The sequence below is a fragment of the Panthera tigris genome, chromosome A2 (genome assembly GCF_018350195.1).
Source record: "Panthera tigris isolate Pti1 chromosome A2, P.tigris_Pti1_mat1.1, whole genome shotgun sequence".
In the NCBI taxonomy this organism is placed as follows: domain Eukaryota; kingdom Metazoa; phylum Chordata; class Mammalia; order Carnivora; family Felidae; genus Panthera; species Panthera tigris.
In genome coordinates, this window is record NC_056661.1 from 61,572,322 (window position 1) to 61,597,806 (window position 25,485).

A 25,485-nucleotide genomic window follows, 5' to 3' on the forward strand; every position below is an offset into this window, starting at 1 on the left:
GAGCGGCATCCGGGCTGCTGAGTCACAGTGAGTCTGGTAGGGCTGTTTCTTGGCGGGGACGATACACCTGTCTCCCAGAGGGAGCACTTTCTTTTTTTTCTTCTGTTTAAAAAAATTGTTTTTATACATTTATTTATTTTTGATAGAAAGAGAGAGCACAAGTGGGAGAGGGGCAAGACACAGAATCTGAAGCAGGCTCCAGGCTCTGAGCTGTCAGCACAGAGCCCGACACGGGGCTTGAGCCCACAAACTGCGAGATCATGACCTGATCCGAAGTCGTACGCTTAACCGACTGAGCCACCCAGGCGCCCCTCAGACGGAGCACTTTCTTAATGAGCCCTCCCAAGGGCAGTAGTCCCCTTAGAGTTTCCAGAAAGCACACGGGAGCCGCCCCGTCTCCAGACACCGTGAGCGAGGTGACCTCCCGATGGCCCTGCCTGGGGATCAAGCCTTTTCTAGAAGAGCCGCTCCCAGATGAACTCCAGTCAGAGGGCAGTGCCTGGCGGCCAGCCCTTCGTGAGAGAGGACCTCTCGGCAGGTCCAGGGCTGATGGAAGCTGGGGTGGAGGCGGGAAGGGAGCTGGCGGGGTGGGGGCTAGGGGAGACTCCCAGGCAGCCAGTGAGCACACGGCACCTGCTCCAGCCACGGTGACCCTGCATCCTCTGCCCTAGGAACCTGGTCCTCCTGCTGCTGCTGGCCTTCTGTATCTGCTTCCTGGTGGCCTGCGTCCTGTACCTGCACGTCACCCGGGTCCAGGTGTGTGTGTGTGTGTGTGTCGTGTCCTGTGTGTGGCCTCCGCCTGCCCTCTCAGGAGCGCAGGTAGGGCGGTGGAGACCCTCACCCCCTCTGGAGTAGCGGGAGCTCACGAAGCCCCGTCGTGGGCTGGGCGCTGCCGGGAGTTCTGGGAGCACCTTGGGGACACGGGGCAGGCGGTCTGTAGTGATGGAGTGAGGGACACCCGTGAGCGCCTTCTCCCGAGTAGAGAGTCCAGAGCAGGAGGCTGGCGGTCTGTTGTGCGCTCACATGGTAGTTGGGGTTCTCTGTTGGCTTTGCTGTTGTGACTTTTGGGGCGGGGCTGGGTTGGCGCCCCGAGCAGCCGTGCTCCCAGGGGGGCGCTGGGTCCCAGCCCCACGGTGGCCTCCAGGCCTCATCTCCACGCCCCCCATTTCCCTGTCACCCCGCAGCTACGGCAGCTACGGCGGCAGACCCAGTGTTAGCTTTGCGTGATTGTGGGAAACAGCAACTTTGTGAAAAACTAAATTCGGTTTTATTCACTTAGCTGCGTTGCTATGCATAGGTAACTTCTTGTTTTTAACTGGGAAAATTATACTTACCTAAACCATGTTTCTGGCTTTTTCATCTTCATAGATGGAGTGACACTCGCACTCCAAGGAAGACAGCTTAGTCACGTGATTGGCTTCTATGGCCTGCTGTGCCCTCCAGGGAGCTGGGAGCCAGTGCGGGTGGACACTTGTTCCTGGCAGAGGCGGCCTCAGGTCTCCAGCCGGACGCGTGTGGATTCAGAGTCTGCCAGGCTGTGGGCGGCCCTGTGCTAGTTCTGAGCATTCCCGCCGGGGCATGGCCCAGAGACGGGTAGGGGGGCATAGAGACAGGATCAGAAGGCCAGTTTTCAGAAGAGCAATTTAGCCCTTTGTGTTTGAGCAAACATCTCTGGGATCAGGTATTCGTGTGGAGTGCAGGCCTTTGTGCGGGGGCCGTAAGGGACGATACTTTACAAGTGACAAAATCGCTAGCTACGTACAGGTCTCGGGTGACAAAGGGAATTTGCTGCCTCACATACTCAAACGCCCGAGAGAGGAGGGAGGGCCCAGGCTGGTTTTCTCTGGGGACTCCGTTCTGCCACCAAGACCCGGGCTCTGGGCCCTCCTGCCCGTGGGGCCGGCCTTCCTCGAGGCGTGTCGTGGACAGCCGGCTCTGTGCTCACCCAGCAGCGCAGGGTTGGGAGAAGGCCTGGCGTCCCCTCAAAACCCAGCAGCCTCCCTCCCAGCTCCCTGGCCTCTGGCAGGCAGAGCCCCTGGGAAGTGGCATGTGCACACGGGGGCGTCCGGGTGCCCCTGCTGGGCGGAAGGGATTCAGCCTTCTCCCTGGCCGGGTCTCTGCCCCTAGTGGAGCCCGGCACCTGCAGCCAGAGAGCAGAGAAGATGGAAGTAAAGCGGCTGGCGGGCAGGCACACCTTCCCCATCTCGCTGCTTGGGGGACCCCTGCCCCACCCGGTACCTGCCCCCACTGCCCGGTCCCCGCTGCTCTCTGCTTCCAGGCTCTCATGTCTGTCCTCTCAGCCCATTGACAGGTGACCACAGCCTCCGAGGGGCGGGGGCAGGGGCGGCCAGCTGGCTCTGCACTCCAGGCACCATGAGGCCACGAAAGGGAAGGTGCCCGTGGGCTTTGTCGGGGGTTCCTTCAGTCCAACTGTCAGCAGGTCCAGCTTGGACGGTTGTGGGACTGTCACCACAGTTCCCAGTAGCCCGTCCCCAGTCTTGCCTGTGGCCGTCCCCGTCCCCACGCCAGCCCAGGCATGTGGCGTCCTCCCAGCCCTCCTGCTTCCCTTCTGCCACCTGCTGGCCATACAGACCTGGTGTGGGTGACCCAGGCCCCAGTTGTCTTTGCTGAGTAACGGGTCCGCCCCTGGTAAAGCCAGTCGCGGCTGCCACCCGCCACCACAGGACGCCATGTGGCCGAGGGATGCTGCCTCCTCACTGGCCTGGGGCTTGAGAGAGAAAGCGTGGGGACCACTGGTGCCCGTCACAAACGTACCAGATACATATTAGTCTGAACGTCTTTTCTCTCTGTTTATGTAACCAACAGTAAGAGAACTTTGCTATTTTGACAAATGTTTTTAAGGGTCTTGGGACAATCAACAGGATTGCTCCCTGCGTGGTTTCGCACGGTGTTGTCCACAGCCCCGTGGCACATGGCTCTGAGAGAGCTACCACACCATCGGCACCACAGCCGACGCTTTTCACTGTCTGTGAAGCCTCTGCTTTGGGATCGCAGGGTCACGGTCAGGCTGGCGGGATACCCCAGCACGTAGCCATTGCCACGCTCGTTTCTGGGGAGAGATGGGAGGGTGAGACGTTGTGCATGTCCGTGGGGGGAGTTTCCATGGAAGCATGTGGGCGGGGAAGGCAAATCCACATGCAGAGCAACTCCCCTGGGACAACGGAGGGAGGACAGCGAATCCTGCTGCCGCGGGCGGGGCCCCAGGTGAGGTCGGCAGTGTCACTTGGTCAGTGAGGGGGCTGCCAGCCTCGACACCCATCCCCAGAACCCTCCCCCATGTCTCCTGTCAGAAGGGCGCCGTGTGGGGGCTCCCCGTTGATCTCTGCGGTGGCCGTAGTCAGGTTGGCCCTCGTGAGCAGAAGTCCGCGTTCCTGGGCATCACCTCCATCCCTGCCACGGTGGCCACTGTGTCCGTGAGCCCATAGGGCAATAGCAGGGGTGACTGGGGAGGGAGGCCGACCAGTGTCCACAGAATGGGTGGTCTCACCTGCTTGGTTAGCACACTCCTTGTCTGCCACGTCCCGCGCTGACCGGTGTTCACATGGGACACTGGTGTTGCCCGCCCACTGACACGGGTCTTCCCGCACGTGTCTGCCCCACCGGTGACTTCCTGTCACAGTGTTCCAGCCATGCCTCTTCCCGGACCATCCAGCCAGACATCGGCTGGGGCCCACGAATCAGCGAATGATCGCACACGTGGCCGTCACTCCCTCCAAGCCAGGTGCCCAGCCGGGCGCCGCCTGATGTCCGCGAGCAGCGGTGTCTGCTGTTCCTCTGTCGGCTGATGTACACTATCCGTGAGGCTAAGGGGTAGCTGGAGCGTGGACTGCGGCCTCTGGGCCGCTTCTCTGTGTGATTTACGTGCATCCCATGGCCTGCTGGGCCCAGTCGTGGCCGTGCCTCTCCCATGGATGATGGAGCATTGCTGTGCATGCCCAGCTTCAGGGCCTGGAGGGTCAGCCAGCACCCGGCTCAGGTCCCGCGACCCCTTGCTGGCCCGTGGCCAAGTGGCGAGTCCCCGCAAGGCCCGGGAGCAGGACGCGGGTGTCTCCAGAGAACGGCTGGGCTTTGCTGTGAACCCCATGCAGAACCCGAGCTGCGGTTCACACGTCCGGGCGGCCAGCAGCGCCAGGGGTCCGACCCACAGTGAGCTCGCGAGCGGAGGGGGCCCGTGAGTCAGCGTTAGCCGTGCTCTTGCCTCTGGTGGGTCTCGAAGTCCCCAGGGTGAGCAGTGGGGGGGGGAGGTGCCTGTCAGGTGGGGCGAGGAGGACGCAGCAGGGTCCTGTGAGCGTGAGCTGGTGGGGACCTGCGTCCCCATTCTCAGGCAGCTGGGGTCAGTGACCCTGAAGCAGCGCCCAGGAGAAGGGTGACAAAGAGTGACTAGGTCACACAAAGCCGCAGTGTCGGCCCACATCACAGCCCCCGGTGTGGCTTCCTGGCCCGGCGAGGCAGCGTGCCAAGTCCTGTGGCCCGTTGGTGTGGGTTTTGTGGAAAGATGTGATCTCTGCAGTGGCAACGTTGGGGCGGGGTCAGTGCTTGGAGTGGCTGAGCGCCCACTCTGCTGGGGAAGCGTACCGTGGCCGCCCACGGTGTGGACTGTGTCACGGGAGGTCACGTGGTGCCCAGGAGGGCAAGTGACTGAGACCCAGCTGTGGTGGCTTGCTGGCGCTCTCATTTCCACGGAATGGCATGTGGCATGGCGCATAGCTGGCGGGAAACAAAGCTAGAAGTACCGAACGAGTGGATCCGTGACTCCGTGAATTCTGTCCATAAATAAACCACTGTGTGAGCGGTCACAGCTCGCCGAGCATGGTATCGGGTCAATAGAGCTCAAAGGCAGGGACCGGACCCAGAGCGTCCACGTGGGTGGCTTGTGTGTCCTAGATAGGAAATGGCCGTGGGAGCCCGCCCCTGTTTGGCCATTTGCCACAGAAGTGGGTGTGGCGTGCTCAACTGGGTAGCTGCATGTGACTCTGCAGCTGAGCCCTGCACAGCTGCCCTTGCTGTGCACTGCACAACTGGGACGCGGCCTCCGTGCACCCCGGACAGGACTTGCTCAGCCTCAGCCAGCGGCTCTCCCCTCACCGCCTCCCCGAGGGACTTCTGTGCCATTTCTGCCTCTCCCGGGTCTCCAGGGGCCAGGCCTCACTCACCGCTGTGCCCCCAGGGGCTCCTGACATCTACCGCTGGGAGGAGCCCTCCCGTGCTTGCTGGGTGAATGTGCGAGCTGCGGGTGCCTTGTCCGGCTGGGGGCGACAATCCCGTGGCCACGTCCTCAGTCTTGTGGGGTGATGGGATCAGACCAGGAGGGGGGTGGTGGGCTCCAGGGCTGTACCTCTGCTCTCTGAGGTTGGGGGCCCAGCATGTCTGCACGATGCAGCTGGGGCTCAGGGATCCTGACCGGGACCCAGATCTGTAGCTGCCACGGTGCAAGCCCCACAGCCATCCGGTGCCCTGGTCCACAAAACAGGCAAAGCGGCGCTGTCAGCCTGCCCCCAGACCGAGACAACCAGGGTCCTGACCTCCCCGGGAGGACCAGGCACCCCAACTGCTTGGGGGTCTCGTCAGCAGCTTGTGCAGGGTCCCTGCAGGCTTGATTTTAGTTTTTGTTTCGAATTTCGTGAGCCTGAGTATAAAAAGAGGTTCATACTTTTACCCCTGAGGTCATCTGTTGGATATTGCAAAACGTATTAAAATAGACGTAAAATTAACTTCCCAATAACTTAACAAAACTGACATGAAGCCCGTGTGAAGGAAATGATAAAACTTACATGAAGCAGAGAAAAGACGACGCGAGAATGAATTCTTGCGTGTGAATTCTTGCTATTTCTGAGATGGAGTTAAACGTAATAAAAGTGTGACTAATGGATTCAGTTCATTTCGGTGCCCAAGTCACAGTGTGGGATAAGGCTGGCAGGGGTGCTCTTAAAGAAATTGTTTCTAATATTTATTTTTGAGATGGAGAGAGAGCACGATCGGGGGAGGGGCAGAGACGGAGGAAGACACCGAATCTGAAACAGACTCCAGGCTCTGAGCTGTAGGCACAGAACCCAGTGAGGGACTTGAACCCACAAACTGTGAGATCATGACCTGAGCCCACGTGGGAAGCTTAACCTGCCAGCTCCCCAGGCCCCCCAGGGGGTGCTCTTTTTAATGCAAATATACTGGGTTTTGTTTCTTTTAGTTGGGGCAGCTTTTCACCTGGGAGGTGAAGCCTGGAGCACAGCCTAGGCATCTGCCTGGCGGGTGAAGTCCGGCAGTCCCTGGGGCCCTGCGCTCTTCACTGAGACTGTTTCTGTGTTTCGGCTCTTTCACAGTAACCTGTGTTACCGTTCAGTGTTTTCCAGGGTGCCTGACGATTCAGATCCGCACCGTCTTGTGTATCTTCGTCGTGGTCTTAATCTACTCCGTGGCCCAAGGATGTGTGGTGAGCATCTCAACAGGCAGCAGGGCCCGCTGGTCTCCTGGAGGCGTGAGGTGTGGACGGGGGCCGAGGGGGCTGCTGTCCTCTTCACAGTGTGCAGGGGATGGGGGGGTGGGGCAGGAGTAATGGGAGAGGGGGAGGCAGGGACAGGAGCACTGCGATGGGGCTGGCCGCCTGGGGAGGAGGAGGGTGGGGGTCTCCTGCCCCCTGGCCCTGTCCACCTTGCACTGAGGAGCCTTGAAGGCCGCGCAGGAGGGGCTGCTGCAGAGCCTGCTGGTGGCTCCTGGGGGCATGGGTCGGAGTATCGGGGTGGGGGGAGCCTGGGCAGGAGCGCCTCGATGGGGTTGGCGGGCTGGGGAGGAGGGAGGGCTGGTCCGGAGCAAGTGCCTCCTGCCATCCTTGTCCCTCCCTCCCCTCCAGGTGGGCTGCCTGCCCTGGTCCTGGAGCTCCACCCCCAACGGGTCCCTGGTGGTCCTGACACCCAGTGGCCGCAACGCCGTGCTGCCTGCCGCGCCCTGTGAGTCGGCGCCCCACGCCCTGCTCTGCGGCCTTGTGGGTACCCTCCCGCTGGCCGTCTTCCTGCGGGTGTCCTCCCTGCCCAAAATGATCCTGCTCTTTGTGCTCACGACGTCCTACATCCTGGTCCTGGAGCTCAGCGGCTACACCAGGGCCCCCGGGTAGGTGCGCGGCTCCCTCCGGAGCACAGCCGGGCGGGCATTTTCCGTTCTGGTTTGCGGACCAGGAAGCAGATCGCCTTGGTGGCTTCTCCACGTGTCTGTCTGGGCCCCAATTCCAGCAAGGCCTTGGCTTTCCCGGAGGGAGCGGCTCTAGCCAGGGCCAGTGCTCTGCACGGCTGAGAGTCGTGTCTGGGGACACGTGCGGACAGCTCTCGGGTTCTGCGCACTGATGGTTTCCTTCCTGGTCTTCCACAGGGGCGGCGTGGCGTCGGGGCGCAGTTTCGAGCCGATCATGGCCATCCTGCTGTTTTCCTGCACCCTGGCCCTGCACGCCCGTCAGGTGGACGTCAAGCTGCGGCTGGACTACCTCTGGGCGGCACAGGCAGGCCGAGCTCTCTCTGCTTCTGGGAGGGTGGGGTGTGGCACAGGGAACCCTGGGAGGGCACTCAGGGGCTCCTGCCGAGCGCCAGCTCGGTGTGCGGGTTGGGGAGGCAGCGCCGGCAAGCTGGGCACAGTCTGATGAGCCCTGTCTGACGACCGAGAGTCCGGCGGTGTTTTGGGCAGTGAGTTCCCCATCCCCAAAGGCATTCCAGCGAGTGGGGCTGTGGTGCAGAGTGGCTCAGCCTTTGCTGCGCTGCATGTGACAACAAGTCTCTTCAGGTCATGGGAGACTCCAGAAAATGCTGACTCTTGCACGGTCCCCCCACGATTTAGTGGGTCTACGGGAGGGGGGCAGGAGTCTACACTGTTAACACGTCTCCTGGGAAAGAGGCTTGAAGGGGGCCGAGGAGAGGGGTCCGTGGGCCCTGAGTCCCAGGCAGGTGGTATGCCCTGTGCACCTGCCGTGTGACCCACTCACAGGTGCACTTCTGGGCCCAGCCCAGGATGTATGGCTGGTGTGCCCTGACCCCCTTGTCACCTGCTGTGTCCCCAGCCTTTGGAAGGGGAGGCCATCTGGCTTTCTGGGCCAGCCTGTCCAGGTTCACACTCCATCTGTACAGTCTGCAAACTTCTGGGCCCCGGGCCAGTTGCTTCCCCATCAACAGATGGGCAGGGGGCGTGCACGGAACAGAGACCACCGCATGTTAGCTGCCACGTGTCATCTCACTTGATGTTTGGGGAAGCAGCTCTTTACTGGCCGGGGCCCTGGCTTGCATTTGGTCTTCGCGGTAGCCCTGCCCAGGAGGTGGGACGGGCACGGGTGTGAAGGCCACCTGTGTGCAGGCCCAGGCTGGACGTGGCTGAGCTAGGATGGCCAGGGCTCTGCGGTGTCCAAGGTCATGGGAGCCTCCTTGTACCAGGAGCCCAGCCCAGGGCCAGGGCACAGGGATGGCCAGTGTCCGACCCTAGAGAGGTGACACCCAGGGGATTGGGGTGACGAAGGCCATCTGGGTCCCTCAGGCCAATGGTTCAAACGTGAGTCTCTCTGGAGACCAGTGGAGACACACCCGGAAGTGATGTTCGCTGGCTGTCAGGGCACTCTGGGGCCCCATCCAGGTGACACCTAGAATTTTCCCTGCCAGTGCGGAATACGGCAATTGTAGCTTCCTCCCTGCTCGAGCTTGGCGGCCAGCCTGGTGCACAGTAGGTGCTCGGTGCGGCTGAGCGCCCTTCAGACACCGCGTTGTGATCTGTCAGGACACTCCACCTGCAGGCAAAGGACAGAGGCAAGGGGCCGGCCTGCTGGCTTTTCTCTGGTTTAATTCACCTGGGAAGACGGATTCTGGCCGCACAGATTCCCGCCAGGACATCCGGGCCGGTTGTCTGTTCAAGTTCAGGGAGGACGATTCTGTGGCTTTGGGTAAACAGAAGAGGAAAGATGCGTGTGTGTGCGCGTATCCGTGTGTTCTGTGCACATATCCGTGTGCGTATATATACGTACGCGCATAGATGTGCCAGGCAGAGAACATGGCTTATTTATTCTTTTTTTATGTGACAACCTTCCTGAGACAGAATCCACACTCAACAGTTTGTGTAAAGCACACAGCTCGGTGGCCTTCAGTGTATTCAGAGCTGTGTAGCCATCACCTCAATGTTAGAACATTTCATGTCCCCCAAAAGAACCCCGTGCCCATCAGTGGTCACCACCCCCAACCCTGAGTGGCCACTACTCTCCTTCCTGTCCCCATGGATTTGCCCATCTGGGTCATTCTCCATCTGGTGTGCCGGGTTTGCTCCTGCTTTGGGGACGCCCCCGATTCTGAGGGTCCCGCCGCCCAGCACTGCCCTCTCTCCACACCTGGACTCTGGGCAGGTGGAGGCCACTGAGATCCTGAGCCCCTCGTTCCCATCCCCATGGGGATGAGACACCGGGGTTGGGCTGCGTGGACAGGGTAGGCCCAGAGTCCTGCTGCAGATAGGGGAACATGCCCAATGCTGGTTCTGCCCCTTGAGGGACTTGGGCTGTGCCACCGCCGTCCTGCACGAGGGCCTGACCACGGCCCCACTCGTGTGAAGTCAGGGGGGTTGCAGACCTTGGATCGTCTGACAGATGGGTGGGTTTGGGGCAGCCCCAGCATGGCCCAGTTCCTGGGACACCACCCTGGAGGGCATCCACCCCAGGGCAGGCCACCAGACAAGACTCACAGCCTTCGGCCAAGGGACACAGCCAGCCCTCAGTGAACATGCCAGGAGGGACCCAGGCCTCCCCGCTCCTGCTGGCGCTCCACACGGGCCAATTCCGCTGGAGCAGCTGGCGCTCCACACGGGCCAATCTCCGCTGCCTGTTGGCAGTGTCCTGTGGAGGTCCTGAGTCAGAGCAGATGCCGAGAGGACACCTGTGTACAGGGCTCCCAGAAGGAGATCTGACTGCTGCTGTTTGCCAGAGCCTTGCCAGCTAGCGGAGAACAGCGTCTTCAGTGGGCTGTGCCAAGGGCCACCGAGCTGGCTGTCCAGGGCGAACAGGCCGGCCAGTCCCTAGATGTGTCCTCCCCGCCATCAGCTGGCCCCCATGATCTCAGATCTTTGAGTTGTGAATAGCTGCTCAGAGCGTGAGAAAGACAGACTCCTGTGGAGCCGGAGAGCCGGCCCGGCCTGGAGGGGCACAGACCTGGGCTCCCAGCCCGTGCACTTGCTGGGCTCCTGCTCTGTGGCCAGGCGCTCACAAAGCAAGGTTGAGGCCGCATTTTCTCCCCTCTGGCTTCCCACGTGCTTTTCTTGGCTGTAGTGTCCCTTTAAGTGTCGGTCAGCCTCATGGTTGACCCTGCCCTGGGGTTCCCCACCGACAGTACCCCTGTGCCACAGCTGGCCCCCACTTCTGAGTGAGCTTTCCATTGAGTTCAGTGCAAGAGAGACCCTCCCTGTGTCATGAGGAAGGGTTGCCTACAGGGAACACACTGACACATTTTTCCAAAGATGTGTGACAAGAAATGTCACCTAAGTTTCCCGTAAACCCAGCAAAACAAGGAAGTTTCCAGACTTTGCCCGATTACCCCCTGGGTAGGTACGTCTGTCATGTACACATCACAGTCACATCACAAACTATTGTGAAACGGCCGGGCCGGAGCCTGGGGGTTAATTATCTACTGACACCAGGCTGGTCACATAAACCCACCTAACCTGGGGCTGTCATGATGCTTTGTTTCCAGTGTGGTTCCTTCCTTTGCGCTCAGTAGATAATCATGATGACGATGGTAGAGCAACATTCTCTGCCAGTGAATGCTTAACCCTGGAGTGGGATTCCCACTGGTACTGGCACCATTTTGTCCACTCTCAGACGGAAGGTGGCCCAGGCGTGGGCTTGGGTGTGACGTAGTTACGGTTACATGTATTGTTGGGATTCACTTTGCTAAAATTTGGTAAGAGTATCAGTGTTCATGAGTGACGTTGTTCTGTAGTTCTCTAGGCCAAGAGGGCTTTGATGTCAGAGTAAAGCAGTCCTCACAAAGCGGGGGGTTCCTTCCTTTTCAAGTTTCTGGAAGAGTTTGTAGAATTGGTGTCGTTTCTTCCTCCAATGTTTGAGGAAGTGAAGCCCTCTGGGCGTGGGTGTGTGAGTGTGTGTGTGTGTGTGTGTGTGTGTGTGTGTGTGTATTTAGAGTGGGAACATTTTAACTCAACTCAATTTCCTGAAAGATGGAGGGCCATCAGGCTTTCCATTTCTTTCTGAGGTAGCTTCGGACACATATGTCATTCCCTGAACGCTGTCCAGTCTGCTGACACGAACTTGTTCATACTCTTCCTTTTTTGCTCCGTTAATGTTTTATTTTATTTTAGTTTTTGAGGCACAGAGAGGGACAGAGCATGAGCAGGGGAGGGACAGAGAGATGGAAGACACAGAATCCCAAGCAGGTTCCACACTCAGTACAGGGCCCGACGCGGGACTTGAACCCACAAACCGTGAGATCATGACTTGAGCCGAAGTCGGGCGCTCAACCGACTGAGCCACCCAGGCACCCCTCCCTTATTTCCCTTTAATATTTGTAGGATTTGTAGTGACATCCCATTTCTCCTCCTGATGTAGGATTGTGTAGACACTTCTTTTGATCAGTGTGACTAGAAGTTCATACATTTTATTTTATTTTTATTTTTATTACTTTTTTTTTTTTTTTAAATTTTTTTTTTCAACGTTTTTTATTTATTTTTGGGACAGAGAGAGACAGAGCATGAACGGGGGAGGGGCAGAGAGAGAGGGAGACACAGAATCAGAAACAGGCTCCAGGCTCCGAGCCATCAGCCCAGAGCCTGACGCGGGGCTCGAACTCACGGACCGCGAGATCGTGACCTGGCTGAAGTCGGACGCTTAACCGACTGCGCCACCCAGGCGCCCCTCATACATTTTATTGATCTCAGGAAATAGCTTCTGGTTTTATTGATTTTTCTCTGTTTCCTATTTCACTTAAATTCCACTCTGATCTTTATTTTTATCTGATGACTTTGGGTTTAGATTACTTGTATTTGCTAGTTTCTCAATATGATTTGTATCTTCTCTGATTCAGGGATTTTGTTCTAAAATTTCCTCCAAGTGCTGCTTTAGTTCCATAAATATTGATATTATATGTGGCTTCATTTTCATTTGGTTCGAAGAACTTTCTCTTTTCTTTCTTTGTTTTGTTGGGTTCTTCTTGGGACCAAACGTTATGAAGATTATATTTTTGTTGAATAATCTCAAAGACCTTTCTGTTACGGACTTCTGCTTAGTTATGCCATAGTCAGAGAGTATGGCTCATACTCTCTGAATCCTTTTAAATTTCTTGAGAATTGCTGTATCGTTCCTGCTGCATCCTGTGTCTGTTGGATGGTGTATTTTATAAATGTCAGCGAGGTCAAGTTGGCCAGGAGTGTTCTTAGGTCTCCTGTGCCCTTATGGACTTTCTTCCCATTCTACCAAGTTTTGAGAGAATGATATTGAAGTCTCCAACTATACCTATGGGCAGAATTTTGTGCAGTTCTGTCAATTTTTACTTCCTGTATTTTGACGATCTCTTACTAGGTGCATCAGTGTTTAGGATTATGTCCTCTTGGTAAGCTGAAACCCTTGTGCCCCTTATCACTATGGAAACAACCTCTTTTCCCAGGTAATGTACTTGGCTCTGAAGTCTACTTTATGCAATATTATATAGGTAATCCAGCTCCCGTTATGTATTTTTTTCTATCATCTTACTTTCAATCTATTTGTTTTTTACTTAAAGTGGATTTCTTACAAGCAACATACAGTTGGACCTTGTCGACTTATCCAATTTATAAATCTCTGCCTTTTTAATTGAGCTGTTCAGACCATTTACAATTATGTGATTACTGATGCAGTTAGATTTTAATCTTTTGCTGTCTCCTATTTGTCTGATCTGGTCATCTGTTCTTTGTTTTCTTTTTCCTCTTTTTCTGCCTGTTTTAAGTTAGTTAAATATTTTTATTATTCGACTAAAATATAAAATAATCTTTATTATTCCATTAATAATTATTGATTCTCTTATTCATGATAGTAATTATTATAATTTATTTCTCTTTCTTCCTCCCTTCCTCTATTTTTTTAGCTGTAATTCTTTGTTGTATTATTTATTGTTGTTTTTATTTTATTAAAATTTTTTTTTAATGTTTATTGTTGAGAGAGAGAGAGAGAGAGAGGCAGAATGTGTCGGGGGGAGGGGCAGAGAGAGAGGGAGACACAGAATCTGAAGCAGGCTCCAGGCTCTGAGCTGTCAACACAGAGCCTGACATGGGGCTTGAACCCACAAACCACAAGATCATGACATGAGCCAAAGTCAGACGCTTAACCAACAGCCACCCAGGCACTCCTTATTTATTTTTGTTTTTAAGTTTTCACTTAAATTCCAATTAACATACAGTGTAATATTAGTTTTAGGAGTAGAGTTTAGTGTTTCATCACTTATATATAGCACTCAGTGCTCATCATCATAAGTGCCCTCCTTAATGCCCATCACCCATTTAACCCATCCCCCACCCACCTCCCCTTCAGCAACCCTCAGTGTGTTCTCTATTGTTAAGAGTCTGGTTTTTGGCTTGCCTCTCTCTCTTTTTTACCCCCTATGTTCATCTGTTTTGTTTCTTAAATTCCACATGAGTGAAATCATATGGTATTTGTCTTTCTCTGACTGACTCATTTCTCTTAGCAAAACACACTCTCGCTCCATCCACGTCATTGCAAATGGCATAAGTTCATTCTTTAAAAAAAAATTTTTTTTAATGTTTGTTTATTTTTGAGAGGGAGAGAACATGAGAGGGGGAGAAAGGGGCAGAGAGAAAGGGAGACACAGAATCCTAAGCAGGCTCTAGGCTCTGAGCTGTCAGCACAGAGTCCGATGCAGGGCTTGAACTCACATGACCTGAGGCGAAGGCAGACACTTAATAGACTGAGCCACTAAGGCACCCCAAAACTTCATTCTTTTTGATGGCTGAGTAATATTCCATTCCATATATATACCACATCTTCTTTATCTATCAGTCAGTGGACATTTGCGCTCCTTCCATAATCTGGCTATTGTTGATAATGCTGCTGTAAACATTGCGATGCATGTATCCCTTCAAATCTGTATTTTTTAATGTTTCCTTATTTATTTTTGAGAAAGAGAGGTAGAGACCAATCAGGGGAGGAGCAGAGAGAGAGAGAGAGAGAGAGAGACAGAATTCTGAGCAGTCTTCGCACTGTTGGCACAGAGCCCAATGTGGGGCTCAGTTCCACAAATGATGAGATCATGACTTGAGCTGAAACCAAGAGTTGGACAGTTAACCAACTGAGCCACTCTGGTGCCCCGTTCACATCTTTATTTTTGTGTCCTTTGGGTGAATATCTAGTAGTACAGTTGCTGGATTGTATGGTAGTAGTTCTATTTTTAAACTTTTGAGGAACTTCCATACTGTTGTCTAAAGTGGGGGCACCAGTCAGCATTCGCACCAGCAGTGCAAGAGGGTTCCCCTTTCTCTGCATCCTCACCAATATCTATTGTTTCCTGTGTTATTAATTGGAGCTATTGTGACAGGTGAGAGGTGGTATTGCACCATGGTTTTGATTTGTATTTCCCTGGTGATGAGTGATTTTGAACATCTCATGTGTCTGTTGGCCATCTGGATGTCTTCTCTGGAGAAATGTCTATTCACGCCTTCTGCCCATTTCTTAACTGGATCATTTGGTTTTGGAGTTGGATTAGTTCTTCATAGATTTTGGATACTAACACTTTATTGGATATGTAATTTGCAAATATCTTCTTCTATTAAGTAGGTTGCTTTTAGTTTTGTTGGTTGTTTCCTTCATTGTGAGACTCTTGATGAAGTCCCAATAGTTCATTTTTGGTTTTGATGTCCTTGCCTCCAGAGCCGTGTTCTAGTAAGGTGTTCCAGCTAGTGTCAAAGAGGTTACTGCCTTTGTTCCCCTCCAGGATTTTGATGGTTTCCTATCTCACATTTAGGTCTTGAATCCATTTTGAATTTCTTTTTGGGTATGGTATAACAGAGTCATCCAGTTTCATTCTTTTGCATGATGCTGTCCAGTGTTCCCAACACCATTTGTCTTTTTTCCATTGGATATTCTTTCTTGCTTTGTTGAAGATTAGTTGACCACATAGTTGCAGGTCCATTTCTGGGTTTTCTGTTCTGTTCCGTTTATCCATGTGTCTGTCTCTTTTTGTGCCAGGACCATACTGTTCTGATCACTACAGGCTTTGTAATGTAACCTAAATCTGCAATTGTGATGCCTCCAGCTTTGCTTTTCTTTTTCAGCATTTCTTTGGCTATCAGGGGCCTTTCTGGTCCCATATACATTTTAGAATTATTTTAGCTCTGCAAAAAATGCTGGTGGTATTTCAATAGGGATTGCAGGCAATATGTGGATTGCTTTGGGTAGTGTGGACATTGTAACAATATTTGGTCTTCCAATCTGTGAGCGTGGAATGTCTTTCAATTTCTTTGCATTTTTTTCAATTTGTTTCATAAGTGTTCTATAGTTTTCAGAATACAGATCTTTTACCTCTTTGGTTAGGTTCATTCCTAGGTATATTATGGTTTTTGGTGCAGTTGTAAATGGGATTGATTCCTTGATATCTCCTGCTGCTTCATTATTGGTATATAGAATTGTAACGTATATGTACATTGATTTTATATCCCGTGACTCTAACGAATTTATGTATTAGTTCTAGCAATTTTTTGGTGCAGTCTTTAGGGTTTTCTCCATAGCACATCGTATCATCTGCTTATAGTGAAAGTTTGACTTCTTTTTTGCTGATTTGGATGCCTTTTGTTTCTTTTTTGTTGTCTGATTGCCGAGGCTAGGACTTCCAGCACTATGTTAAATAACAATGGTCAGAATGGACATCCCTGTCTTTGTTCCTGACCATAGAGGAAAAGCTCTGTTTTTCCCCATTGAGGATGATATTTAGATATGAGTTTTTTTGTAAATTGTCTTCATGATGTTTGAAGTATGCTCCCTCTATCCCTACTTTTGTTGAGTTTTTTTTCCCTCCAGTTTATTTATTTACTTTGAGAGGGTGGGGTGGGGAGAAAGTGAGCAGAGGAGGGGCAGGGAGAAAGGGAGGGAGAGACTCCCAAGCAGACTCCTCACTGAGGTTGATGTGGGGCTTGAACTCATGGGTCGTGGGATCGTGACCTGAGGCAAAACCAAGAGTTGGACACTTAACCCGACTGAGCCACCCAGGTGCACCACTGTTGATGTTTTTTTTTTTTATCAAGAATGGATGCTATATTTTGTGAAATACTTTTGCTGCATCTATCGAGAGATCATAGGTTCTTATCCTTTTATTTTATTAATGTGGCATATCATGCTGATTGGTTTGCAAATACTGAACCACACTTGTAACCCAGGAATAAATCCACTTGATCGTGGTGAATGATTCTTTTCATGTATTGTTGGGTTCAGTTGGCTAGTATCTTGTTGAGAATTTTTGCATCCACATTCATCAGGGATATTGGCCCGTAATTCTCCTTTTTAGTCCAATCTTTGTCTGGTTTTAGAGTCAAGTTTACACTGGCTTCGTAGAATGAGTTTGGAAGTTTTCCTTCCATTTCTATTTTTTTTGGAACAGTTTGAGAATAGGTATTAACTCTATAATGTCTGGTAGAATTCCCCTGGGAAGCCATCTGGCCCTGGACTTAATGTTTGTTGGGAGAATTTTGACTAATGACTCAACTTCTTTGCAGGTTATCAATCTTTTCAGATTTTCTGTTTCTTCCTGTTTCAGTTTTGGTGGTTTATATGTTTCTAGGAATGCATTCATTTCTTCTGGATTACCCAAATTGTTGGCATATAATTGCTCATAATATTCTTTTATAATTGTTTGTATTTCTGTGGTGTTGGTTGTGACCTGTTATCTCTCTTTTGTGATTTTATTTATTTGGGTCCTCTCTCTTTCTCTCTTTTCTTTTTGAGAAGTCTGGCTTGGAGTTTATGTGTTTTATTAATTCTTTCAAAGAACCAGCTCCTGGTTTCATTGATCTATTCTACTGGTTTTGGTTTGTTTGTTTCCATATCATTTATTTCTGCTCTAATATGTATTATTTCCCTTCTTCTGCTGGCTTTAGGCTTTATTCGCTGCTCCTTTTCTAGCTCCTTTAGGTGTAAGGTTAGGTTGTATACTTGAGACTTCTCTTGCCTCTTGAGTTTAGAGCTGTATTGGCAATATACTTCCCTCTTAGGACAGCCTTTGCTACATCCCAAAGGCTCTGGACCATAGTGTTTTCATTTTCACTTGTTTCCATGTAATTGTTTTATTTCTTATTTAATTTCCTGGTTTAGCCATGCTTCCTTTAGTTAGCATGTTCTTTAACCTCTATGTATTTGTGGTCTTTCCAATTTTTTTCTTGTGGTTGACTTCAAGTTTTGTGGTGTGGTCAGAAAATATGCATAGAATGATCTCAGTCTTCTTGTACTTGTTGAGGCCTGATCTGCGACCTAGAATGTGATCTATTCTGAGAATGTGCGTGTGCACTTGAGAAGAATGGTATTCTGCTGCTTTAGGATGGCATGTTGAATATATCTGTTAAGTCCATCCGGTCCAGTGTGTCATTCAAAGCCATTGTTTCTTTGTGGATTTTCTGCTTAGATGATCTGTCCATTGTTGTAAGTAGGGTGTTAAAGTCTCCCAGTATTATTGTATTATTATCAGTTCTTTTGTGTTTGTTATTAGTTGATTTACACATCTGTTTTCCGCCAAGTTGGGGGCATAAATATTTACAATCATTAGATCTTCTTGGATAGACCCTATTATTATGAAATAGTGCCCTTTTTCATCGTTGTTACAGTCTTTGGTTTAAAATCTAGTTTGCCTGATATAAATATGACTGCTTGGCTTTCTTTGACTTCATGATAGATGGTTCTCCATGCCCTCACGTTCAATCTGGAGGTGTCTTTGTGTCTAAAATGAGTCTCTTGTAAGCAGCATATGGATGGGTCTTGTTTTTTGGGGTTTTTGTTTATCCATTCTGATACCCTGTGTCTTTTGATTGGAGCATTTAGTCCATTTACATTCAGAGTAATTATTGACAGATATGACTTTAGTGCCATTTTATTACTTGTTTTATCGTCATTTCTGGAGATTTTTCTGGTTCCTTTCTAGTCTTTGTTGATTTTGGTCTCTCCCACTCAAAGGACCCCCTTTAATATTTCTTGCAGGGCTGATTTAGTGGTCGTCAACTCCTTTAGTTTTTGTTTATCTGGGAAACTCTTGATTTCTCCTTCTATTCTGAATGACAGGCTTGCTGGATAGAGTATTCTTGGCTGCATAGTTTTGCCATTCAGCACACTGAATATATTGTGACACTCCCTTCTGGCCTCACAAGTTTCTGTGGAGAGATTTACAGCTGGCCTTATGGGTCTTCCCTTGTAAGTTAGGGACTTGTTTTGTCTCGCTGCTCTTAGGATTTTTTCTTTATCACTATACTTTGCAAATGTACCTACGATATGTCTTGGTGTTGGCCTGCTTTTATTGATTTTGATGGGAAGTCTCTGTGCCTCCTGGATTTGGATGTCTGTTTCCTTACCCAGATTGGGGAAGTTTTCAGCTATAATTTGCTCAAATAAACCTTTTGCCCCTGTTTCCCCCTCGCTTCTTCTGGGACTCCTATCTTATGAATGTTATTAAGCTTTAAGGAGTTGCTGAGCTCCTCAAGTCTGCATTCATGATCTAATATTTTTCTCTCCCTCTTCTTCTTCCCATAATTTTATCTCCTGTATCACTTATTTGTGTCTCTGCTTCTTCCGCCTTCATTGTCGTTACAGCCAGTCAGTTTTGCTGATTGCGTTTTTCATTTTGGCCTGATTGGTTTTGAACTTTTATCTCTGCAGTAGGGATGTCCCTGGTGTCTTCTATCCTCCTCTTAAGCCCAGCTAGGATTCTCACGATTATTAATTTAAATTCTGGCTCAGGCATATGACTTACATCTGTGCCTAGACCCCTGGCCGTGACCTTTCCTTGTTCTTTAGGATGAATTCTTCCATCTTGGCAGCTCGTCTAGGTCTGTGTCTTCTTCTGTGGCTGTGGAAATCCTGTCATATTTCCTGCTCCCGAGAGCGGTGGCTTTATTAAGAAGGGGTTACATACTGTCCAGGGCCTGGCACGTGGGAAAGTGTCTGTGGTCTGGGCCGTGTGCTCTCTGTTGCTGTGTTTTGGCCGCTGTCTCCCTGAGCTCAGCCCTCTGCAGAGTTAGTCCTTGCCTGCCGTGGGCAGTGCTTGGACCTTGACCACAATGTGATGAGTTTGAACTAGGTGTGTTCTGATCTGCTTGTTAAAAGAGGCTAGGTCCTGTGTCTATTAGAGCTGAAGCTTTGCAGCCCTCTGTGGTCAGTAAACTTGGTGCATGTGGGGGTTTGTGCTGGTCTTTGCGGGGAGGGGCCCGCTGCTCCGGTTCTCGGCACACTTGCCCTAGAAAAAAGCAGCACCTGCGGGGTGCAGGGCGGGGGGCAGGACTTGGCGTAAGCAATTTAGGCTGCCGCTGTTGGCTCTGTGCCGTTTCCTGAAGTCAGTTTATGCTGAGGGGTGGGGGAGAGAAACGGTGCCAGCCCCCTCGCTCGTCCTTGAAGAGGGGAGTTTGCACCTGCTGCTGTCCAGGAAGCCCTCCCAGAAGAGCGGACAATCTCCTATCACGTGTCTGTGTCTGGGCCATTTGCCCACCCGACAGCGCAGTGCATCTTGGGCTCTATCCCCGGAAGCCCAGCTGAATTTTAAAACTCCAAACCTCGTGTGGTGCAGACCTGCTCCAGTCCTCTGGGGTAGGGTCTCACCGCACTGGGACTGATGCGTGTTTGTCCCAGAAGGGCCATTGCAGCAAGGCGCAAGAGCTTGGAGTTTGGAGTAAAGCACAACAGAAAGCCGATGTCCAGTGGAGCTGCCCTCAGCAGGTGTCTCTGCCCCTGTGCTGATGAACAGGGCAGCTCGGTGGTGCCCGCTGGCTCTTTTGTCCCCAGAGAGGCAATGCCACCTCTCCCAGGTGTGCCCTAAGAAGGGGGAACCATCTGTCCCAGCGTGTCCCAGGGCATCCTCAGATCACACTGTCTGCTGCCGGGCTTCTGCCCTGCTTCTCCACGAGCACACTCAGGGCTCCACACCCGCCACGCCGTGGACCCCTAAAGCCCCAGTCTTTGAGCCCCACTGGTTGTAAAAACCCACAATAGATAGTCAGCCCGTCTTGTTTTCCCCATCCATGGCTTTGGGGAAGTATTTTCCTTGCGTGATTCCCTGCGGCTTTCTCTCTCTTTCGCCTGTCTCCGTGACCTCTTTCTCCCTCTCCTCTGCAACACCCATGATCCTTTTCTCCCCTAACCACGTCTCTGCACCTCCTACCTTCCAGACGTGGCCTCTCCTCACCCTCCAGTTGTGCCGTTTGTTCTGACCGTCCTCAGAGCGATTTATTGGGTGTTCAGAGTGATTTGAGATCTGTCTGGCTGTGTTTGAGGGATGAGGCGAGCCCAGTGTCCTCTCCCTGCTCTGACATCTTAGCTCCTCCCCTGTTGTATCGTTTCAGTGGGTACTGACCATCGTCTGTCTTCAGCTGAGGATATTCCACCTTGCAGAAGCGTATGTTTCTTCCTCCCATGCTAGGTTTTTGCTGTTGACATCATAGATTTTATGTGTACGTGTATTATGAACTCCAACGTATATTTTTCCATCATAAACGTTTCATTATATTTAAAGCCGTCTTATGAGAAGAAATAGTATTTTTTTATTTTTTATTTAAATGTTTATTTTTGAGAGAGAGAGACAGAGCATGAGCAGGGGAGGGGCAGAGAGAGAGGGAGACAGAATCCAAAGCAGGCTCCAGGCTCTGAGCTGTCAGCACAGAGCCCGACGTGGGGCTCGAACTCGTGAACTGTGAGATCATGACCCGAGCCAAAGTTGGATGCTCAACCAACTGAGCCATCCAGGTGCCCCTAGAAGTGATAGTATTTTTAGTACCCACATAGTTATGATTTCTGGTGCTTTTCATTCTTCTGTGAAGGTCCAAGTTTCTATCTGGTATCTGCCTAGTTTCCTGAGGGACCACTTTTAACATTTCTTGCAGGTCTGATGACAATTCATTCTTTCAAATCTTGTGTGTCTGACAAGGTCTTTCTTTTGCCTTCGTGATTGAAAGATACGTGTGCCAGGGATAGGACTGTAGGTTGATGATGCTTTTTCCCTTTCACACTCTAAAGGCATTCTCTACTCAGTCGGTTAAGTGTCTAACTTCGGCTCAGGTCATGATCTTGTGGTTCGTGAGTCCGAGCCCCACGTCGGGCTGTGTGCTGACAGCTCAGAGCCTGAACCCAGCTTTGGATTCCATGTGTGTGTGTGTCTCTCTCTCTATGCCCCTCCCTGGCTCATGCGCTCGCTCTCTCTCTCTCTCTCTCACAAAAATAAACATTAAAAAAAGTTTTTAAAGGTGTTCTCTGGCTCTTGTCTGGGGTCGTTTCCGGCAATTTGCTGTCATCTTTATGTGTGTAACATGTCTTTATATCTGGTGTCTTTTAAGATCTGCCCTTTATCCCTGGTTTTAAGTGGCTTGATTGTGATGCACGCTGATATCGTTTTTCATGCTTTTTGGCTTGAGGTTTGTGGAGCATCTTGGATCTGTGGGTTTATAAGTTCCCATTAAATTTTGGAAAATTTCATTCATTATTTTTCTGATGTTTTTCTGTCACTCTCTCTCTGTCAGGGGCCCTGACTCCACATGCATCAGGCCTTCGGAAATTGTCCCACACCTCACTCATGCTCTGTGCGTGCTCTGTTTGAGCCCCGCGTCAGGCTCTGTGCTGACAGCTCTGAGCCTGGAGCTGCTTCGGAGTCTGTGTCTCCCTCTCTGCCCCTCCTCTGCTCATGTTCTGTCTCTCTCAAAAATAAATAAACATTAAAAAAAATTAAGAAAAAAAAGAACAAAAAGAGGAAGATTCCAGCCCCTTTTACCAGACTGTTGTGCTGGGACATTAGCCTTCTGCCCTTGGTTCCCCTGGTTGTCGGGACTTGGGGCTTGGATGGAACCCCCACCGCCAGCTCTCCCAGGCACCCGGCTGGTGGAGAACAGAGGTGGGACCTGCTCAGCCTCCATGATCCTGTGAGCCACATCCTGGTCACAGATCTCTTTTGGCGTCTGCACGTGCCCTGTTGGTTCTTGTCTCCTGAGGATGCTTGTGCAGCATCAACAGCTCTGTTCACAGGGTTCTGGAAATGAAAACAAGCACTTTCCCACTGTTTGAAGAATGAGCTGGCCATGAGCACCTGCCTCCAGCCAGATATCACTTCCAGGAGGAGGCAGGGACATCGCTTCCCAGGAAGAGTGTGACTGGCTGTTCATTTTGAGTGAGCACAGCCTTGATTGCAGGCGCTGGGAGGGTCTGCGGGGCTGATTGGTTGGACAAAAAGTCTTTGCAGCACTTTGTGGGGGTCACGGTAACCGTCACGGCACACACAGCCCACCGGTCACCAGCGTCAGCCGATCTGGGACTTGCCAGGTTATGTTGTTCTGGTTTGTTCTGTTTATGGAGAGACGGTGCTCCCAGCCTGTCGGCCCTTCTCGGTGCCATGTGCCTGTTGGTAGGTGCACCCTGGGGAGTAATTTCCGAGATGCCAGCTCCTGCATTCTGTCCCTTAGGGTCCAAGGTCAGATTTTGACGTGTGAGAAGGGAAATGCCTTTGGAAACAAGTGCTCGCGCGGAGGGAACAGCTTGACGGTGGGTGTGGATGTGTCTCCCGTGTGTTGACAGGAATGGCATGTGTCACCCACACCCGCTCCTTCCTACCAATACTTACAGTTTCCTGGCCGGAAGAGGATTTCAGTGGGTTTTCATCTAATTTGTTGTAAACATAACAACACAACTTCCTCCGCTTAGTTTGTAAGAAGATGGAAATTTCCCCATCGCATTTAATGTAAACCTTCGCACCTGGGGATGGATTGAAAAACAGACAATGATTTAGTTTTTATTAAAAAATGTTTTTTAATGTTTATTTTTTGTAAGAGAGACAGAACACGAGTGGGGCAGGGGCAGAGAGAGAGGGAGACACAGAATTTGAAGCAGGTTCCAGGCTCTGAGCTGTCAGCACAGAGCCAGACATGGGGCTTGACCCCACGATCCGTGAGATCATGACCTGAGCTAAAGTTGGATGCTTAACCGACTGAGCCACCCAGGCGCCCCTCAGACAATGATTTTTTTTTAAAGAGAGCTACTCTGATGGGCTGTAAATCTCCATGAATTGTTAAGTCCGTTGAAATAAACTGAACGTAAGTCCAAAGCTTTTGCTCACAAGGTGATAAGCCAAGATTCTTTATTTTACAAAGTTAAAGCGTATTTAGTTACATTGCTTTTCTAAAGGTATCATTAACACAAACAGTGTTTCAGGGACAGCAAAATTTTTAGGGCCGGAGTAAAACTGCTATTGTAAAACTACTGTTTACTTCCTTTTTATCTCCTCCTGCGAAAAGCTTTCTTTTGTGGCTGTCAGTGCACACTGTCACGGGTAATGAGTTGCGTGTGTCCTAGCGGACGTTCCTGGCTTGCTTCTGACGCTCACCTTGCTCTGATGGCCGTGGCCTCCCCCCTGCAGAGGCTGGCTCGTCTCCTAGCTTGCTTCTGGGCTCCCTCTGCTGTGCCCCCTGCTGCCTGACTGCCCGCTGTGAGGGGGAAGTGGAACCTGTCCCGTCTCCAGGCTCCTGGATAACAGACGGCCCGGGTTGTTTCCCCAGCGCACCCCCCCAGAGGAGGCCCGGGGCTCTTGGCCCGCCGCGCTGTCCCCTGTGCTCCAGGCGTCCCCCGCGCTCCGGGCGTCCCCCTGTCCCGCTGCCGCAGCTCTGCCTCTGGGAGCCCCCACTTCTCACTTTAATTGGTAAACGTTTTACTGAGTTTCCTGGAACGGACAGTCCAGGTTGAGTAGATAGCACACATTCCCCTAACCGTCGACAAGGAGCGTGGCCCCTAAAATTGAGTATTTTACATCCATTTTACGATGAGGAAGCCGGAGCGTGTCACCTGATCATGCAGTGGGGACTGGGGAGTGGTGCCTAGGACACCCAGCTTTGAAGGCCAGGCCGCAGGCTGCCAGCGGGGCCTCACTGTGCCACTGTCACTATCCCCAGAGTCCGGTGTCCATGGGGCTGACGCACCCTAGAAATGTTCCCCGAGCCACTCCTCTCCCAGGTCGGGCTGGATCCAGGATGAGTAGCCAGCGGCCACCTGGTGGCTCTGGTCCCTGAAGGCCGGTGTGGCTGCCACAGGCTGCTGGGCGGGGTTGCTGCCACGGGCTTCATTAGTCTGTGCGTGGCCCTGGCGCTAAGAGGTCCCCCCGCCCCCCGCCCAGCAGCAGACCCCGGTGGGGCCCCGCTGGGCTTCACCCCTGCTCCAGGGAGTCTGCACGTGCTGGATCTGTCCCCCGCCCCAGGTCCCCCGCCCAGGTGCTGCACCCCAGGTCCCCCACATGTCTCATGGTCTGGACCCCAGAAGGTGGCTGGGTGTATACTCTGGAAATGGGGTGAAGGCCCCACTGAAAGTTTGAATCTCCCCATTTCCCCTTTGAAAGTTCCAGCTGATCAGCACTGGGGACTTAACCCAGAAATTCGTGGTTCCTCTGGACCCCAGTGACATTGATGTAACCGCTCTGCCCAGTGGGGGTGGAGAGGAGCCTGTGTAGACCATCGATCGGTGCCCTTGGAGTTTACTTTGGGTGGTTAGAGAGACCCAGGCGTTGTAGGAAAGGGATCCATGGCATTTGTGCGCACTGGCAAGAAAGGTATCATTCAGGGCCATCGGGACAGGGACAGAACAGACAGGCGGGGGCTTATCACCAAGGAAGAGGCAGGGGGTCATTGGACAGAAAATCCCAAAGGGGAAATGTTGGGGCTGAGGGGTCCGGTTGAACTGACCTGGCAGGGTTCTGGCGGAAGGTAGGACAGGACATCAGACGTCACGCAGGGTTGAGGGGCTGAGGGTCCCCCTCCTAGGTCAAGGGCGGGGGTGTGGCTGGACTGATGGTCCTGAGGAGAGTAGCTGCGCCCGGCTGGGAGGGGTCTGGGGGAGCCTATGCGGGGTGTGGGGGAAGGAAGTGCTCAGTGGGTGACGCAGGGTCTGTCCCCAGGCAGAGGAGGAGAGAGACGACATGGAGAGGGTGAAGTTGGACAACAAGAGGATTCTCTTCAACCTCCTGCCGGCCCACGTGGCTCAGCACTTCCTCATGTCCAACCCCCGCAACATGGTGAGCCTGCTTCCTGCCCCCCCCACCCCGCCTGCTCCGGCCGGGGTCCCACCCGGAGTGACCCTCCCATCACGTCTCTGCTTAAAATCGCAAAGCACCGAGGCTGGGTGGGTCCCCTCTGCCCACGCCCAGGCCACAGGTGGGGCTGGGCCCTGGGAAGCCCCTGGGATTGGTCCTGGGAGGGAGCATAGCAGCCTTCATAGGCTGCAGGCTTCAGGAACCCACCATCCGGCAGAGCAGGGCTCAC

At 52.1% G+C, this 25,485-nt stretch overlaps 1 protein-coding gene across 4 annotated transcripts in view; it reads left to right on the plus strand.

Annotated features, from left to right (window-relative positions):
• ADCY1 (adenylate cyclase 1) overlaps positions 1-25,485 on the plus strand; it is a 107,190-nt gene that overhangs the window by 70,603 nt on the left and 11,102 nt on the right. For 3 of the 4 annotated variants that reach the window (XM_042963061.1, XM_042963068.1, XM_042963084.1), the window contains exons 11-15: positions 672-756; positions 6,359-6,448; positions 6,866-7,122; positions 7,378-7,504; positions 25,122-25,238. In XM_042963061.1, coding sequence (XP_042818995.1) covers positions 672-756; positions 6,359-6,448; positions 6,866-7,122; positions 7,378-7,504; positions 25,122-25,238 — 676 coding nt within the window. The remainder of the gene's footprint in view (positions 1-671; positions 757-6,358; positions 6,449-6,865; positions 7,123-7,377; positions 7,505-25,121; positions 25,239-25,485) is intronic. The other variant, XM_042963076.1, reaches the window with a different exon arrangement.